General features: G+C 52.1%; 3 protein-coding genes across 5 annotated transcripts in view; 2 read left to right on the top strand and 1 right to left on the bottom strand.

Moving 5' to 3' along the window:
* The window catches only part of SHMT1 (serine hydroxymethyltransferase 1), a 39,039-nt gene extending 37,792 nt beyond the window's left edge, over positions 1-1,247 (top strand). For all 3 annotated transcript variants that reach the window (XM_026448036.1, XM_026448038.1, XM_026448037.1), the window contains one exon: positions 197-1,247. In XM_026448036.1, the coding sequence (XP_026303821.1) occupies positions 197-366 (170 nt within the window). In that variant the 3' untranslated portion in view covers positions 367-1,247. The remainder of the gene's footprint in view (positions 1-196) is intronic.
* SMCR8 (SMCR8-C9orf72 complex subunit) lies at positions 1,064-13,955 on the bottom strand. Its single transcript, XM_023191745.3, has 2 exons — positions 10,937-13,955; positions 1,064-6,479 (listed from the first exon to the last, which is right to left on the bottom strand). The coding sequence occupies exons 1-2, from the start codon at positions 13,291-13,293 to the stop codon at positions 6,026-6,028; spliced, it is 2,811 nt and encodes a 936-aa protein (XP_023047513.1). The 5' UTR covers positions 13,294-13,955; the 3' UTR covers positions 1,064-6,025.
* Positions 13,956-13,989: 34 nt separating this feature from the next.
* The window catches only part of TOP3A (DNA topoisomerase III alpha), a 34,469-nt gene continuing 30,312 nt past the window's right edge, over positions 13,990-18,146 (top strand). Inside the window, exon 1 of the mRNA XM_031934341.1 lies at positions 13,990-14,481. Within this exon, the coding sequence (XP_031790201.1) occupies positions 14,302-14,481 (180 nt within the window). The 5' untranslated portion in view covers positions 13,990-14,301. The remainder of the gene's footprint in view (positions 14,482-18,146) is intronic.

Here is an 18,146-nt window from a genome sequence, read left to right as displayed (position 1 = left end):
TTTATAAATTTGGGCTACCCAGAACATCTGTTTAAGGGTGGGTGCATCCGAGAGTAATTGAGGTAAAGCATGGAGACCTTGTGTCCTGCTGCACCCCCCAGCTGGGGGACATTCTGGCAGTTGTGCCTCGGCCCGCAGCCATTGCGCCCCAGTTGGTGTGTAGTGTGGGGTGACTCACTTGTGTCTTGTCGCACAGGGATAGAGCTGACCCTGCAGATCCAGAGCGACATTGGTGTCAGAGCCACCCTGAAGGAGTTCAAGGAGAGACTGGCAGGGGATAAGTACCAGGGGGCCATGCAGGCTCTCCGGGAGGAGGTTGAGAGCTTCGCCTCTCTCTTCCCTCTGCCTGGCCTGCCCGACTTCTAAAGGAGCCGGTCCAGTCTGGACCCACCTGGCGCCACAGAGGAAGCTGCCTGCCAGAGGACCCCCACTTGAGAAATGGATGAGCTGCTCCACAGGGGAACCGTTGACACTTGGGCCCTCTGAGGGGGTTTCTTTTGGACTTTTTTCATGTTTTCTTCACAAATCAAAATTTGTCTGAGTCTCACTGTTAGTAATTCTGGGACAGGTTATTAATTAAAGGATTTAAATTTGAACCTGGCTTTCTCACAGCTGGATATAATTCTAGAAAAATAAAATACTATGTAGCCACTTGGCCATAATCATTTAGACCGTGGTGTAGGGCAAAGCTATTAGGAAGATTCTAGCGTTTTACTCTCCCTGGGCTTTGCTCCGCCTTGCTGCAACAGAGAGGAAATGCCCATGTCCACAGCTTGTAAACACTGCCCCCTCACTATCTTGTTATCCAGTGGCATGCCAAAGGAGAACTGAATTCGCCTCTGAACCTTCTGCTGTAAATCACAAGTCTATGTTAGCCAAGTGTACACAAGATGCACCCAGTATGGTGGGAGGGTTTTGCTGTCAGTAACTCAAAGTGTGGTGTGGAAGTGGTCTCCTCCCTCCATCCTGGGAAGTCGCAGTCCCATCCTGGTGTGAGAATCAACCAGGCTTTCCTGCTCCACCTGAGATAACCAACTCCTTCCCGTAATCAGGAAGCCAAATGTCACCTTCCCAAAGAAACTTTATTTTCACGTAGCTGAAGTGCAAAACATAGATGACCATTTTTAATAAGCACAATCAAATTTTTAACCACAGAATGTCTACAAGAATTATAGCTTTAAAAAATACAACCAATTTTCATATTTCAAAAATATTTGAACTCAAATAAATTAATTTCTTAAAAAGTACACTTCTCATACTATGTGTTTGGCATTGACTCTGGTTAACTCTTGTGCAGCAACACCTACGAGATGCTATCACACACGCGCCAGCCGCACTCCTGCGCCAGCCGCTGCAACTGCAGCTCATGTGGTGGCGGGGACTCACATTCACAAGACGGGACAGGAACATGCAGTAATAAAATAGCTTTTTAAAAAATAACACATATGAATTCATCACATAGGACTATGCTTTTCACTGCAACCTTGAAGGTGGCATTTATCTCAATCTGTGACTCCAGCTATTTAGTGGCAGACAATCCCGGTGAGGCAGCCTGTGGTCCCACCTTGTAGGTGGCAGTCCCTGCAATCTGGGGTCTAGCCTGTTGGCGTTTGCTTTATTGTGGGTGGAGCAGCTGCTACAGAATCCGTGAGTTGTGGGTGACTCACCAGTCCCTACATTTCTGCTACCAAAGTGGTCTTCAATTCAGGGGTCTGAACCCTCCCCAGCTGGAGACAAGCTGCCATCTCCAGGGCTCACTATGTACAGCCTCCACTCTTGAGCTGAATAAGCACTCCCAAGAAGCTGGGCCCCTACCAACAGATTAATCGGCTGCAGAGTGTTCATCCCTCCCCACACCCCCATCCACTCCTGCCTCCTCCTTTCCACTGCTTTAACCAAACCTTAATGAGGTAAGGCCAGGTTAGGTCAGGGCTCGAAGGAGAATAGACTCAGGAAAACTTAGTTTGCCCAGTCTTGTCAGCTGAGATTGGTTTTGCTTTTCAGCCAAAAGTAGAAACCTGATGCTTTTTCCTTTTTGCGGTGTTAAAACCACATCTCCAGTTTTATTATGTTCCATCACAGTATTGGGGCAAAACCAGAAAGCTGGCTGGTTTACTTCAAAGCACAAACCAAGGCACTGTCTTCTGTGCTTTTCAGGGAGGTGGGAAGGTAAAGGAGACTGCCCACTGTAGGGGCTCAGTTCCCCCAAAGGCCTTGCACACCTTCTGATAAACCCCCTGGCTGAGACAATGCTACTGGCTGTGCAGACAAAGACGTGACAGGAGCACCAGACGCTGACCCAACATGCAGTGCTGGGCCTGGGCGGCGGGGCATGTTCAGCACGCGGGCAGCAGTCAGCGCATGCAAGACATTCGGTGAGCAGAGGACTGCCCTCCGCCTCCAACTGCAGCCGCCCTGGTGCGTGAAATGAAATTGGTGGGCCTTCCTAAGATTGTGAAATGGGACTTGTCATTTGTGTGAGGTTGAAATCTACTATACTTTGAATATGGCAACTGTTTTCAACCACTGAAGCAAAGAAAGTAAAGGCCAGATAGGGAATGAAAGAAAGGTAAGGTACTGCGGTCTATTTCCAAATTCAGGAGCAATGTGTGTAACTTCAACTGTGGGAGTAAATGAGGTATGGAAAAGCCACAATTTCTAAAATCCCAAGGTTCCACCAAAGGAGTGAGGTTCCTGGGGAAACAGGCATGAGGCAGCAGCTCAGGCTGATGTGTCCTGTGCGATATAAAAAGCTGTGGCCTGATCTCTAAAGTGGGGCTTTTGAAAATGACCAGTCCACAACTACCCGCGTGGCTAGTTTAACCTAGACTGCTTCAGAAACGAGGGAGGGGGGATAATGGACTGGAGGAAAAGCTTGACACAAAACTCAAGACAACCAGTTTCAGTACCTGGGCCCTCAAAGCAACAGTGAGGACTGAGGAAGTAGCAAGGGGCACTGATGTCATCTATTTTCTGGGAAGTGTTATTTTTAATGGTTTCATTAAAAACTGATTAACCGTCTACTGGAAGAATACCTCAAATGAAAATTCTTTTTTTTTTTTTTTTTTTTTTTTGGGGGTTTTTTTTTTTTTTTCCCAGGCTGGAGCACAGTGGCGCAGTCTCGGCTCAGTGCAACCTCTGCCTCCCAGGTTCAAGTGATTCTCCTGCCTCAGCCTCCCAAGTAACTGGGATTACAGGCACGCACCACCAGACTTGACTAACTTTTTTTGTGTTTTTAGTAGAGACGGGGTTTCACCATGTTAGCCAGGCTGGTCTCGAACTCCTGACCTCAGGTGATCCGCCCACCTCGGCCTCCCAAAAGTATTGGGATTACAGGTGTGAGCCACCGCGCCCGGAACTCAGCTGAAAATTCTTGATGAGATTAGTCCCACTGCATAGTAGGTTTCAGTTCCCCAGAGTGAAGGGGGCATAGGGAGGGGCAGGGCTACCCAGTGTTAACTGCCTCTGCCCAAGTTATGACTCAGTCCTGGTACCACTTCAAGATCCCTTTGAAAGGAAACATACTTTGCATCAAGTAATCCTTTGAAATTGCCACATTGAAAAGTTAGTTTTTAACCCAGTTTTTAAATATAAATCTGGGAGCTCAAACTAGTCATGAAGCCATCTTTACTTACTGAAGAACAACCTTGAGGGAGACTGGCCCTGCTTGCCACTTCTATGGCTGCCCCTGAGACAGTCTGTTCTGTTCATGCCCCAGGAGCCTTTTGCCTTAGGTCTCAGGACCTTCTGAACCACCCTTGAGGGTGTGTGCCAGCAAATACCCCAAGTGGACTTCTACCTAGGACCACTTGAGTGCACAGCTCCAGCTTCTAGAAGGCCAAGTGTGGCTGCAATTCAGGATCTGCCCCAAACTCATGAGCCTTTCCCAAGTTTCCCAGGCAAGAGTATGAGCTGTGAATTTCTGTGTTGGTGACAGGAATGCCACAGTGGTGGGGCCAATGATCACTTTCTGACCTTCCTGCCTTGTCAGATAAAATGTTGCACAGTTATGGCCATGGAGGCGTAAGTAGACAGCAATTAGCCAGCCAGTGAGAAAACAAATCAGCATCTAGAACAGGAGAAGGGGGAGCCGTACAGATAAGGGAGCCCATGATGAGAAGCAGGCTCCCTGCACAGCCTCTGCCTCCGGCGCAAATAACAGACGTTTCACATTTAAAGGCTGCCAAGGTATTGCTGGCGACTCTCCTGTCTGTGAACATGTGCAACGGGCACAGGTACAGAGAACCAATGAGATGTAGGCAGCGCCATCTGCCACAAAAGGTTCTCCATCACAGCCCCAGGAGCAACATCAAACACCTCTGATGGGAGCAAGGACCCTGAACAGAAGCCAACAGCTGGAGCCAACGGGCCATGCCCTTACAACGAGGACTTGGACAAGGAGGGAACCACTGGAGTGACGTGATGCAAGCCCTCTTTGGTCGCTCTCGGCTTCCACCAGGGTCTCTGCCTCCTTGATGAGAAGAGAAGCTGGCTGGCTCCGTGATGACCTCAAGTGCGTACTACAGGCCGATGGGCAGGCCGGGCCTCAGCAGTAGGCGCCAACAGATGCACACCCAGGGCTGATTCAGGTCCATTTCAGCACAATTTTTGTGGAACAAATCAAAGAAGCAGTAATACCCAGAGCTGTCCCCTTAGGGAATAAAATTTTCAAGGCTGCAAGAAACCCTCTGTCTACAAACCAGTGGCCATTGCCTAAGGAGGCTCGGGGAGGCCAGGGGATCACTATCAGTGGGACAGGTGCTGACGGAACCAGGGGTGTCTCCTTCCCAGTCTCAAACTTGTCCTCAGAAGGGGGACTCAACTGGGGACGGCCGTGAGCTGTGGTGACTGAGGTGCACACAGCCTCCCAAAGGCAGAACCTGAAGAGCGTCACGTGGTAGTTCATCCAGGAAATCCGTGCCATTTGAGTTCTCATTGGCTGGGCCGACCACCTGCACCAGCTGACTAAACAGAACCATGCTGTCCAATGCCCACGAGACCCAGTGAGAGGTAGTGAAGTGGTTGCAAAGGTTTGTGTGGGTGGGAGCTGGAGTGTGGCCTCTGCCATGTTCACACGGGTCTGCAGACCTTCCCCACGAGGACAGTCAGTGCTCACGCACTCTGGCCAGCAGGAACCAGTGGGCCACCCAGGAGGGCTGCTGGCTGCTCCTCCCTTGTGTGGCGGGGATGGCCTCATGGCACCTCAGCCCTGCTCTCCCTGCTGTGCTCTCCAGCCCCCAAGGTGGTCCTCACTATTGGCTTTGGTCACTTGTGCCCGCTTCACACTGGGACTAGGGAACACTCTGCTCGTTCCTGGCGAAAGAGCGTAGGGGGTGAGTCCCAAGACCTGCTCACAGGCATTTCTCTCCCAGGTAAAGGTGGTGAGGACAGGGGACAGGGTGCTGCTCACGCTCTGTGGCCCTGAGGCCAAGGCTGCATGTTTCCCACGACCCAAAGGGTGGCAGCCTTTCTCCCTCCCACTGGCTGGTCCAGGGCCTCCCCTGGGACAGCAGGCTCCAGGAGGCAAATAAAGGTCTGCATCTGGGTCTGAAGGAGGTGATGGGTGTTCTGCTCTCCTGTTTTCCATCAAACCACAACAGTTACCAGGCTGCCGCCCTCGCTCATTTTGCCACTCAAGTGTCTGGCAATGCTGAATACGGTCAGTGTGCTCCTCCCATCAGGTTTTGGCCTTCCTGCCCTCACCCTGCCCCACCAAGGGACTGGTGGCTTCCCTTCTGCCCTGGCTGCCAGTCCTCAGAAAACCAAGGCCCCCTCTACATCCAGGGGCCTCTCTTCACCAAGGAGCCGAATGTAGCTGTCACCATCCCTCCAGACGCCTTTAGAGGGACCCAGGCTCCACTTCTGCCCATGTCCAACTTGAAAACTACCAGGAGCCACGTGGGAACCATGCTGCCAGACACCAGAAACCTAAACAGTCCAGTTCAGGCAACTGTTTGGTCATGCCAACCCCTCCCCTCCCCATACCCTGAGTCACAGGTCTTGGTCACAGTGGCTGGGACCGACCTCAGATTTTATACAAAAAGCTGGGGACATAGTCAAACCTGAGCATGGGGTGGCTGGTCCCTGCAGATTCCTGCATGTAGTGCAGCTTCAGCAGCTCAGCCAGGTACTGGACCACCCTGACATCCTCATTCACCAGACCCAGGGTCAGCTTCAGGAAGCTCGCCTGGCGGCTGGCTAGCAGCTCCTCTGTCTCCTTGTCGTGCGTAGGCAGGTGCAGGTGGTGGCAGAAGGTGTAGAGGAAGGCCTTGGAGCAGAGCTGAGTGAGCATGCTCTGGACATGCAGGTAGTAGGTGCTGCCCCGCTTGATCTGTGTGCGGTGGTCCGCCAGGCGGGGCACCAGGGTGCCTCTGTAAAGGGGACAGCGCAGGGTTTTGTTGTCAAGGTCCAGGATGCTCGTGTAGCGGCTGTAGCGACTCAGGGCATGAAGGGTACCGGCACCGGCAGGGGAGGCCACTCTGAAACAGACAGGCCAAGGTCAGGAGGAAGGGCAAGGGCCAGGAAAGTGGAGGCAGAAGTTTGGGAGGTGAGGCCTCCTGTCCCCAGGCCAGCATCCACCTAGCCAGCATGCACTGGCTTTTCCTGGAAGACAAATCTGATCATCATGATCTTCAAAGGGCTCCTCACCACTCTTACGGGCAAGGTCAAACACGGTGGGTGGCCCACAAAACCCTTTCTGGTCCAATTCCTGCTGAATGGACTCTTTTTTGGAGCCCTGGCAAGATTTCAGTGGGGCCCCAAAATTAGAAACCTCTTTGTTCAGGCCGGGTGGCTCACGCCTGTAACCTCAGCACTTTGGGAGGCCGAGGCGGGTAGATCACGAGGTCAGGAGATCGAGACCATCCTGGCTCACACGGTGAAACCCCATCTCTACTAAATATACAAAAAATTAGCCAGGCGTGGTGGCAGGCGCCTGCAATCCCAGCTACTTGGGAGGCTGAGGCTGGAGAATGGTGTAAACCTGGGAGGTGGAGCTTGCACTGAGCCAAGATCACACCACTGCACTCCAGTCTGGGTGACAGAGTGAGACTCTGTCTCAAAAACAAAACAAACAAACAAACAAACAAAACCTCTTTGTTCTGCCTGAAATAACCTCTCTCCCTCTCATACTTAATTCAAGTTAAACCATATTCAGCCTTCCCCAAGCCTCTCCTGCTTTCTTGCTGTGACCTTGGCCAAATTCATTAACCTCTCGGAGCCTCATCTATAAGATGGAGGTAACAGTTCCTACTGTCTTTATTTAGAGACAGGGTCTTGCTCTGTTGCCCACGCTGGCATGCAGTGGCACAATCGTGACTCACTGCAGCCTTCACCTCCTGGGCTCAAGCAATCCTCCCACCTTGGCCTCCCAAGTAGTTGGTACTACAGGCATATGCCACCACACCCAGATAATTTTTTGTAGAGAAGAAAGCTTGCTATGTTTCCCAGGTCTTGAACTGCTGGGCTCAAGTGATCCTTCTGCCTTAGCCTCCCAAAGATTTAGGATTATAGGCATGAGCCACTGTACGGGCCAGTTACTACTATCACATCCCTCATGGGGTCGCTGTGGAGACAAAATGAGTGATGTTTAGGACAATGCCAGTCCTCAGTAGGCGCTGTCATCACCATCACTACTTTTAGCCTAGCACTGACCAGTGGGGTGACTGCTGTTTGTTCATTGGCTTCTCCCCACTGGACAAGGAGCTCCAAGATTCTAGAGTCCCAGAACTGCATCTGATCTGGTCTCATGCCCCAATGCCTGGCACATCAGAGCCAGGAAAAGCCAGTGTTCACTCAGTGAGGGGAGCGGTTCCTTCAACACCCTCCTGGAGCAGCTTCCTCAGAGCAGCAGGGACTGCCCTGTAGGGCCTGGACATTTAGGGTTTATGTCAGACAGGTATGGTGTAAAAAGGACTGACGGTGACTTGGGACCAAGGTCTCATAGTACTTTTCCCTTCCTGGGTTTTATCTTCTTGTATATTTAACAATCATTTACAGAGCAGTAACATCCCGGCATTGCCCTGGGAGCTAACCCTGTAATGAAGAATGACCTAGAACTCTTGTCCTGCATGAGCTCAGTCTGACTGGGAAGAAATGTGCACAAGTACAGCGAAGTGAAGGAAGATGAGGTCTCGTTCTCCTTGAGAAAGGTTGTAGTTGGGAAGACCTGGGGGATTCGTAGAGTTGCCTTAGAACTGGCCCTCAGAAGCAGCGTGGGCTCTAGGGACTGAGGAGGGTGTGGAAGACCATGGCAAAAGCAAGGTCACAGAGATGGGACAGCTGAGACACACAGGCCATGCATCCTGCCCACAGGGACAGCACTGGGCTATGGACCGCATGCATCCCACGGGCATGGAGGAATTGGGGCCTGCAGGTGGCTGACAGCTAAGAAAGCTCACAAGGGCAGTAAGACGCTCTCCTCAACCCATACTGCATGGCCCCTGTGTTCCGGGGCCTTCTCAGCTCTCTACTGCCTTCACCCTCACCTCCCCAAAGTGGGGCCGGCCAGAGTCAAACACCTCCCATGCTCTGCACATCCAGATCCACAGGTGCTGCCGCCACAGGGCACCCAGGCCTCACCTCCCACCTTTTTGCCCCTCCATCTCTGCCAGGATACCTGCTCCCAGGCCCAGCATCCCCTGATGCAGCTCTGACACTTGCCCCAACAGTGGCACTTCTTTTGGAAGAAGCTGGCTATTCTAAGTGTTCCTCCACTTCTGTTTCCATAAAGCTCCTCCTCTGGAAGCCAGATGACATGGGAAGGGAGAAGCCTCAGGCCTCAGGCCTCCGGCCCCCAGGCGCACAGCACCCCAACTGCAGCTTCACACTGCACTTCCCATGCCCGCTGTGGGAGGACACCACTGTGACCAATGAGGACACAGAGGACTGGGTGAGGTGGCAGCTTGTGCAAGGTCACCAGGCTAGCTACTGGTCAACCCAGGACTCAACCCAGGGTCTCTGACACATGCTAGGCTAGCACTTTCTCCCACCAGAACTGTGCTCTGCTTTTTGGTCCGGGCCTGTGACTGCTGCTTAGTAAGCAATACAGTGACTCCTGGTGTTCACTTAAAATGACAGCAGGGCCAGGTTCACGCCTGTAATCCCAGCACTTCGGGAGGCTGAGGTGGGCCAATCATTTGAGACCAGCCTGGCCAACATGGTGAAACGCTGTCTCTACAAAAAATACAAAAATTAGCCTGGCAAGGTGGTGCACGCCTATAATCCCAGTTACTGGAGAGGCTGAGGCACGAGAATAACCTGAGCCTAGGAGGCAGAGGCTGCAGTGGGCCGAGATCACATCACTGCACTCCAGCCTGGGCAACAACAGAACAAGACTCTGTCTCAAAAAAAAAAAACAAAACAAAACAAAAACACAAAACACAAAACAAAAAAACCCGCAAATGACAGGAGACCAGCTTGGTGGTTTAGTCATCTCTTATCCCCACAGATGGCTGACCCAACCATAAGCACTTCCAGGCACAGTGAAAAAAACCAAGGGCGAGCAAGACTGGCGTTCTGAGGTGAGAGTCCTGAGAGAGAGTCCATCATGTGAACAGTGGGCCTGAGTGAAGAGAGACACTTCTGGACCATGGTGCTCAGAGTGCAGAGCCTCTGCAGCGCAACACCTCTGAGCACAGGAAGGTCACAGCCACCGAAGACATCTCTCCTGCTCATGAGTTTTAAAGCTGGGCCTCAGGTGGGCCCCAGTTTGCCTGCCTGTGTCGGTGCCGGTTCCACCCTCTGAGCACTTCTCGGGGCCCAGTACTGCACTGTGCTGTGCTTTTTGGACATGCACTAAACGTGGAGCCTTCCAATGGCTCTCAGGTGGGCCCCGGGAGCCCTTCAGAGGTGTTCAACACGATTGGGTGACTGAATGAATAAGATGGCTGGTCCGAATCCAGACAGCGAGTGGTGGCACACCAGGACCTGACCCAGACCACCCACTGCTCCTGCTAACTGCCACGGCCCACAACAGTTTCATCTTATGATACCCTCAGGTGGTGTCTTCTGCACACCTCCCCCAGGAATTCTGTGGGTGAGCTGTAGTCCATCCCATTCGGCCCCACAGGGGACCCTCCAGGGTACAAGGCTCCCCACCCCTGCCCGCCGCACCTCACACCTGTGCAGGACGCTGGAGGCAGATGCTCCCAGCACCCAACATCTGCGCGTGCTCTGAAGGTTGAAGGAGCACTTACAGGGACAGCGGCCTAACCCTTTCCCCCGGAGTCGTCTGTCCCTTCTGATGAGCCTTTTGCTTTTATAGAGGGATGCTCCCTGCAGTCTGGCTGGCGAGGGCCACAGATAGATTCCATGTCTTACCTCACACCAACCGAATCAGAACCTCGAAGGGTGTGACTCAGGAATCCATGATTTTTAAAACTTTCCCGGCTGGGTGCGGTGGCTCACGCCTGTAATCCCAGCACTTTGGGAGGCCGAGGCGGGCAGATCACCTGAGGTTAGGAGTTCCAGACCAGCCTGGCCAACATGGTAAAACCCCATCTCTACCAAAAATAGAAAAGTTAGCCGGGGGTGGTGGCAGACACCTGCAATCCCAGCTACTTGGGAGCCTGAGGCAGGAGAATTGCTTGAACCCGGGAGGTAGAGGTTGCAGTGAGTCGAGATGGTGCCATTACACTCCAGCCTGGGGGACAATAGCGAGACTTCGTCGCAAAAAAAATAAAAATAAAAACTTTCCCTAATAATTCTGACACAGCTCAGGGACAGATGGGGATTGGCAACCACCTAGGAACTGCAACCCCCTTACATGACAGACAAGGAAATGGAAACCAGAGAGGGGGATGATTTGTCAAAAGTAACACAGTGGTAGGAACTGGGCCCTGTCTAGAAGCCAGGCTTCCTGATTCTGGCTCCACCACACCAATATGCCTCATCCCTATCTGGCCAAGGCCCTTCCCCAACACCTGGAACCAGTTACCTCTGCAAGCCAATAAGCTTCCACTTCTGAAAATCCATAATGTGCAAAGGGGAGGAGGCCCAATGTTTCACGGGCTTAGCGTAGCAGCCATAGCTGGGGACAAAGATAGCCAGTGCAGTCACGAGCTTCCTGACTATGGCCTCATCTTCCCCCAGGACCACGAGTGTCCTCCCGCTGAGCAGGGAGTAGATGGCTGGGTGGGCAAAGGGGTACTGGCGGATGAATTTTAAGGCGTTCTGGCCAGCCCTCTTTTTATGCCTATCGGAAGACAGGCCAGCAGGATAAGCAGAAGGGATCCTGTCTGAGCTGGTGGAGGCTACACTGCTCACATAGCTGGTGGCGTCTGAGTAGTTATCCAGGCTGGTCTTACTGATGTCCCGGCTAGCCAGCAGGTGGCTTGGGTCCAGCTCATAAGCGGAAAACCCTTCACAGCTGTCGTCTCGGGAAGAAGCGCTGGCATTTTCCATTGAAAAGTCTACACGGAACCCCTGGTCCTTCTGCCTATGGCGCTGTGGGGGGCTGCTCACCACTCCATCCTCGTCAGAGTGTGTGTGGGCTGGACTGGAGGGCAGCACCAGCTGACCATCGCTCTCCTTCCCAATACAGCAGGAGTCTATTTGTGATGGGGTGTTTTCCCTGCTGCCCTCCTCCGTCTCACCCAGCTCCGGAGGACTGATGCTTGCCTGGAAGTGGACGGCTCCCTCATTGCCATCTGGATATGATTCTTCTTCATTAATGGCACTTGGGTAGCTGGCCTTAAAGTCATCAGGGATGAGGGCCTCAGAGGGGCAGGTACTGAGGACTTCAATACTGTCCTCGCTGATGGTCCTGTGGCTGACTGCTTTGCTCCGGACTACCTGGGGGCTCAATGGTACCGTGAGGCTGGCCTGGCTGTCAGACTTAGAAAGCACAGAGGTGGATTTCTCCGTGCCCAAAACTTCAATGCTTTCACCACTGCTGATACTCCCTTTCATATCCATATCCAGGTAGTCCAAGTTTTCCTGGGGGTCGAAACTGCTCAACTCCGTCACCTCCACTTCCTTGTACTCCTCATCTCCCAGTTCCTGCTCCATCTTGATTAGCACAGACTCCACACTGGACTTGTAAGAACCAACACTAATTAACACTTTAGGAATTGGGCATTCTTCTAGAGACCTGGAAGGCGGCCTGTCTTGACTGGGCTTAGAGGGTATGCTTTCTTGCTTCTCCACCATCCTGTCATCGACCTCCACAAAGTCTTCAAAGAGAAAGTTTGTTATGTGCTGTTGTTTTAGAAGTGCTCTATCAATCTGACTGGTCAGGAGGTAACACAGGTCTCCTCTGAACATGTGTTCAATGTGGCTGAGCTGAGTCAGGGTCTGGGAGAAATATTCAGTGTCACAGAGCTCCTCTAAGGTCTTCAACTTCTTGTCAAAACACTTGGTGGACTTTGCTTTGATAAGTTTTGGGGTGTAGGCTGGTCTGCAGGCGTAAAGGTCTGTGTCGGCAGACTCATCAGGGTTAGAGGTAGTGGATGCCTGGCTGGCCTGATCCTGGATGTGCTCCATCTCACCAGGACACAAATCACACCCCTTCAGCTTCCGATGAGGGTATGAGCGGATCTGCTTCAGCAGGTCTTGATGTTCAATGATGGACTTCTCCACACTGGCCAGTTCATTGGCTTTCTCAATTGCCTGAGATGAGTAAAAGCCTTTGTCGTTGGCTTTCTTCTGGATCTCCGTTTCTGTGTGCAGCACTGTCCTGGTGTAATCCAAATCTTTCAGCTTTTTTTCAAGTTCCCCAGCAAATGCCTTCCTGTTGCCAGTCTTCAAGCACTCAGAAGCTCTGGAAAATTCGGCTGAAAGCTCCTGGAACTGCTGCATGATTTTATGCTGGTCTGCAGAGATATAAGCCATGCAAAACGGCCTCACGAAGCCACGGGCCTCCAGGTCGTATAGGGTAAGGTGGTGCACGTATGCAAAGGCTCCCTCCTTGGAATCTCCCAGCACCACCTTGGAGTCCTCCACGAAGTTCAGCTTGGGGTAGGCAGATCCAGGAGGATGGCCCACGAAGGAAGCCTGGTAATCCACCGACATGATACGCAGGGAGAAGTAATTGAGATCAAAAGTGCCAAAAACTTTGGTGTCATTGGGGATAGTCAGTAACGGTTGGGGTCCCACCTGCTCAGAGAACTCGGAAATAAGAATGAAGTCCCTCGAAAACTTGGCCCCGGACAGTTTTGACCAGGGGTTAGCACCCTGGTTGGCGAAGGGGAAGAGCGGCACCGAGTACTCCTCAGGCAGGGCCGGCTCATTGTAAGGCTCTTCCTCATATTCTTCCTCTTTAGTGAAGGCCACTACGTCAGGGGCGCTGATCATATTTCCAGATGTATGAAGAAAACATTGAGAGGAAGTGGGAAAGAATACGGGGTTAATCGACGCGCAGAAGGCAGGCCTCCGGAGAAAGAAGCGAAGCCCTTACCGCCTTCTTTGCGACTCCCCGAACCCGGGGTCCTAGGCTGCTTCTCACACACCCGAGGACTCGAACTCTAGCCGCCCCCTCAGAGTTGTAGCTCCTCCGGAGCTCTCGGAGGCCTCATGAACGCCAAGGCCGCAGGCCTAAATGCCCTTCTCTTCTTCCTCCGGCGAGCGCGGCCAGCACAAGAAACCTGCAGCGGGGTCACCTGCACTCCCTGGAACCCACCGCGACAAGCAACAGCCCCCGCTGTGAAACAGACTTAACGCGAGGCTACGGGACGCCGCAGGGGTCAGCCAAGCGCTGCCGCCCCTCACTGCCCGAGGGCAGAAACCGTCGCGGCTCCTAGGACGCCACAACCCGGATTCAGCTACCGCGGCGCCGCCATCTTGGTGTCACATGATTCCTGGTGTCGGCGCCGCGTGACCCGGAAGCGTCCTCGTAGACTTCCGAGCAGGAGAAAAAAAAGTCCTGAGAAAGAGAAGGCCTTGGATGGGAGTGTCCGGCGGCTTCCCCCAAGAAGGAGTGTGATTAACCAACCACTGCTGGGAAGGAGGGGAAAGTGGGGCGGAGTAAGTCGGGGGCGGGTGGTAGGGGGAAACGTGCTTGGACGAGGGGCGCGAGTCAGTCTGGGAGTTGTAGTTCCAGGTCGCTGTGGGGCGCGCGCCTGACGGAAGTGGCTGGAGAAGGCGGGCGGAAGCTCCACGCCGAGGTACTGGGTTAGGTGCTGAGGCGGCGGCGGCGGCACGTAAAAGACTGAGTGACTGAAGCTCCAAAGGCCAGCAGGCTGGTGGGGACGTGACCGAAGCGAGGCTCTAGTTCCTTTTCGGTGGGCGCCAGTTGAGCCTCGCCTCTGGCTTCCCCAGGATGCGCCGGCAGCCGGGGAGTGGCTGCAGGCGCGGGGCCTAACGATGATCTTTCCTGTTCTCCGCTACGCGCTCCGGTGGCTGCGACAGCCCGGAGACCGTGCGTTTTCCCGCCCCGCCATGGAGGTGGCCCTCCGAGGCGTGCGGAAAGTCCTCTGTGTGGCCGAAAAAAATGACGCGGCCAAGGGGATCGCCGACCTGCTGTCCAATGGTCGCATGAGGCGGGTAAGAAAGCGCTTTCCGATCAGCTGCGTGCCTTAAGGGAGGCCCACTGAGCCGGGCAGCGTGGTGGGCGCAGGGAATCGAGATGAAGGCGATTATCTCCCATTTCTCAGGCCTCACCGCCCTTCGTCTGGATTATTGCGGTGCCCTCCTGTCTGCTATCGGACCGGAGGGCATTTTAAAACGTAGTTGAGATATTTCACTCATTTGCTTGGAAACCTTTTGTTTTCCTTGCCCTTATTAGGTTCCCAAACTTGTCTGATTCTTGGAACTGCCTCGGGCACTGGCTGCCCTTTGGGTCTTGTGTGAGATTGGGGAAGTCTGTATTTTACTGTTCTTCCCTCGAGATTCAGAAATTCATTTGGGGACTATTGACCAGATTCCCTTAACTTGGCGTTCAAGCCCTGCCCGATCGCTCCCCAGCCAACCTAGCCCTCCCCATCCTGTGCCACATCCACTGCGTTCTACAGCCCTTGTGACTTTCCAGCCTCACCGTACACAGTGACAGCAACACGGTAAGGTTTGGGGATTAGAGATGAAGCCAATCCTGTTCCTACACGAATGAACTGATTCTGAGAGAGGTAAGTGGTAAGAATGTGTTCTACACACAAACGGGAGGCACAAACCAAAGGAGGATAAGAAAAAGTTTCATAACGGAGGTGCCACGGGAGACATAAAGAGCTATCCAGGAAAATATCTCAGATAACAAAAGTAGATCCTGAAATGGTTTTCTGGAGAACTTTTCTAAGAGCGTAGGTGGAAGTTCCCTGCTTGTTTTTCTTTAGTTCCCGGGGTCCTAAGACGCGTTTCCAGTTCAAGGATAGTGGGAGTGGAGCCAGGGTTGTGTGAATGTTGGCTGACAGCTTTACCTGTTTCCAGTGCTAGAAGTCCTGGTGACCAGCCCCAAGGTTTGTCTACTTCTAGGGCTCTGGGTCTCTTGGAAAATGGTCCTCCTATACCTAACTAACTTCTTATCCTTCAAGGCTCTGCTGAATTCATTCTCTCTCTCTCTCTTTTTTTTTTAAGCAATCCAGAGGTCTTGTATTTATCTATTTTTAATCTATCATGCCATGAATCCATAGGGAACAGGTTCCAGCAGCTCAGGCTCCTTTCCATTGGTTCTCACAGGGTGTACTTCCCTCAATGGAACAGGCCGGCACTTCAGTTGAACCCTTTCTCTTTGACTTGCTGCTTCTTTGATCATTTTCTTTCACACATTTCAGGAAGGAACTTGGCTCTTAGAGTGGTTAATATGCTCAACAGAAACATTAATTCTTTTGGCAAAAATCTAGCCCTTGTTCGCAGAAGTGCCGACAGCATGCTGGGTAACATAGACTTTTCCAGTTCTGCCATGTAACATTTGTGGGTCATTGGTTTTTGAACAGTATCCATTCTCATTCAGTCCTCAAGATTACCTTCATTGTAGATTCTGGTGTCTGTGGCCAGAGGAACTCCATGTTTTTGTTTTGTTTTGTTTGTTTGTTTGTTTGTTTGTTTTGAGATGGAGTTTTGCCCTTGTTGCCCAGCCTGGAGTGCAGTGGTGTGATCTCAGCTCACTGCAACCTCTGCCTCCCTGGTTTAAGCGATTCTCCTGCCTCAGCCTCCCTAGTAACTGGGATTACAGGTCCCCGCCACCATGCCCAGCTAATTTTTTGTATTTTTAGTAGAGACGGGGTTTCACTGTGTTGGCCAGGCTGTTCTCAAACCCCTGACCTCAGGCCATCCACCTGCTTAGCCTCCCAGAGTGCTGGGGTTACAGGTGTGAGCCACTGCGCCAAGCTCAAACTCCGTGTTTTCTGTAAGGCCAGGAGAGCATATATCAGATGCCTCGTCCTCTTTTCCTTTGTGTTCATCATTTTGGCAAATTACTCCAAGATGGCAATTCCAGCCAAAAGGAAAGACTTTTCTTGGAAGAAATTTTATTGTTTTTATGTACAGAAAATGCAACAGTGTGTACTTAACCCAGTTTAGTGGCAAACTCTTTAGCCTTTGCCTTTTCTAGGTTGGTAATGCAAGCTATAGATTTTGGACCCAGGGCATTGCCTCCCTTGTGACAGCAGATCTCATATGTCGTTATAATTTGTCCTGCCAGCTTCCACCAGCTTAGCCAGAGCTCCTTTGTCTTCCAGAAAGTTAACCTGTGTGAAGGTGACAGTGGTACAGGTCTTCCTGTGGAACTTGACACCCTAGTCTTGACAGTGCGGTAGAGAATCCCCATCTTAGGACACAGCGCAGGCAGGAAGACAGCCAGCTCAATGGGATCCACACCAGCTGACCCTTCATGTTCTCTACCAAGTTGTTGGCGGTGTCAACCCCTGCTCGAAGTATAGGTGGTCTCTTAGTAGGGACATCCCCTTTGCCGGCAGCTTTCTTCTTGGCCTGGGCCAACAGTTTCGATCTCTTCCCATGCTGTGTCTCTTGTCTGTACTGTGGGCAAGCTTAAGCAATTGAGTAGCTTAAGTTTGGTGGTCTGAGGCCTGGGTGAACTGGTCAATCCCAGGTGGCACATCAGCCGCTTATAGAGGACAGCGGCTCTGCCGCTGCAGCCAGTTATAGCAGGACTATTTGACAAAGCGGGTGAGGCCCTTCGGCTAGATGTCCAATGCCAAAATTCTTAGGGCTTTTCTCAAATGGGATTTACTACCTTATTGGCCTACTGCTGCTCCATGACAGCGGGAGCCAGGGCCACTTTCTTCCCCTTGGCCTTCTTTCCTTTCGGCATCTTGGGTGGCTAGAGGAGAGAGGCTGCTGAAATGTCTCATCTTCAAGGAATCCTTCCCTCACCACCTCTTCCCCTACACTAGGTCAGAGACCCTTACTGACATGCTGTCATAGCACTCTATTCTACTTGAAAGGCATCTACTAGTTACAGTTAAATAATGGGATGTGCAGTCATTTATTTAATTTTTGTCACTTCCTCTCCTTGGACTCTACGCTCCAAAGGGCAGTGATTATATTTTGTTAATTGCTATGTCCTGTTATGGTGTCTGGAATGCAGGAAACTTCCAATAAGTATTAATACTTGGGCTGGGCGCAGTGGCTCACGCCTGTAATCCCAGCAGTTTAGGAGGCTCAAGCAGGGGATCACCTGAGGTCATGAGTTCAAGATCAGCCTGGCCAACATGGCAAAACCCCTCTCTACTAGAAATACAAAAATTACCCGGGTGCGGTTGCGGGGTCCTGTAATCCCAGCTACTCAGAAGGCTGAGGCAGGAGAATCGCTTGAACCTGGGAAGTGGCGGTTGCAATGAGCCTAGATTGCACCATTGCACTACAGCCTGGGTGACAGTGAGACTCTGTCTCAAAAACAAAAAATTAGGCCGGGCGTGGTAGCTCATACCTGGATTCCAGCACTTTGGGAGGCCTAGGCAGGCGGATCACGAGGTCAGGAGATTGAGACCATGAGACTATCCTGGCTAACACGGTGAAACCCTGTCTCTACTAAAAATAGAAAAAATTAGCCAGGTGTGCTGGCAGGCACCTATAGTCCCAGCTACTTGGGAGGCTGAGGCAGGAGAATGGCATGAACCTGGGAGGTGGAGCTTGCAATGAGCCGAGATCGCGCCACTGCACTCCAGCCTGGGCCACAGAATGAGACTCCTTCTCAAAAAAAAAAAAAAAAGAAGAAGAAGAAAAAGTTAATATTTGTTGAAAGTATGTTTGAGCTC

Source organism: Piliocolobus tephrosceles, chromosome 16 (genome assembly GCF_002776525.5).
Source record: "Piliocolobus tephrosceles isolate RC106 chromosome 16, ASM277652v3, whole genome shotgun sequence".
In the NCBI taxonomy this organism is placed as follows: domain Eukaryota; kingdom Metazoa; phylum Chordata; class Mammalia; order Primates; family Cercopithecidae; genus Piliocolobus; species Piliocolobus tephrosceles.
This window is presented reverse-complemented; position numbering and strand designations above follow the sequence as displayed.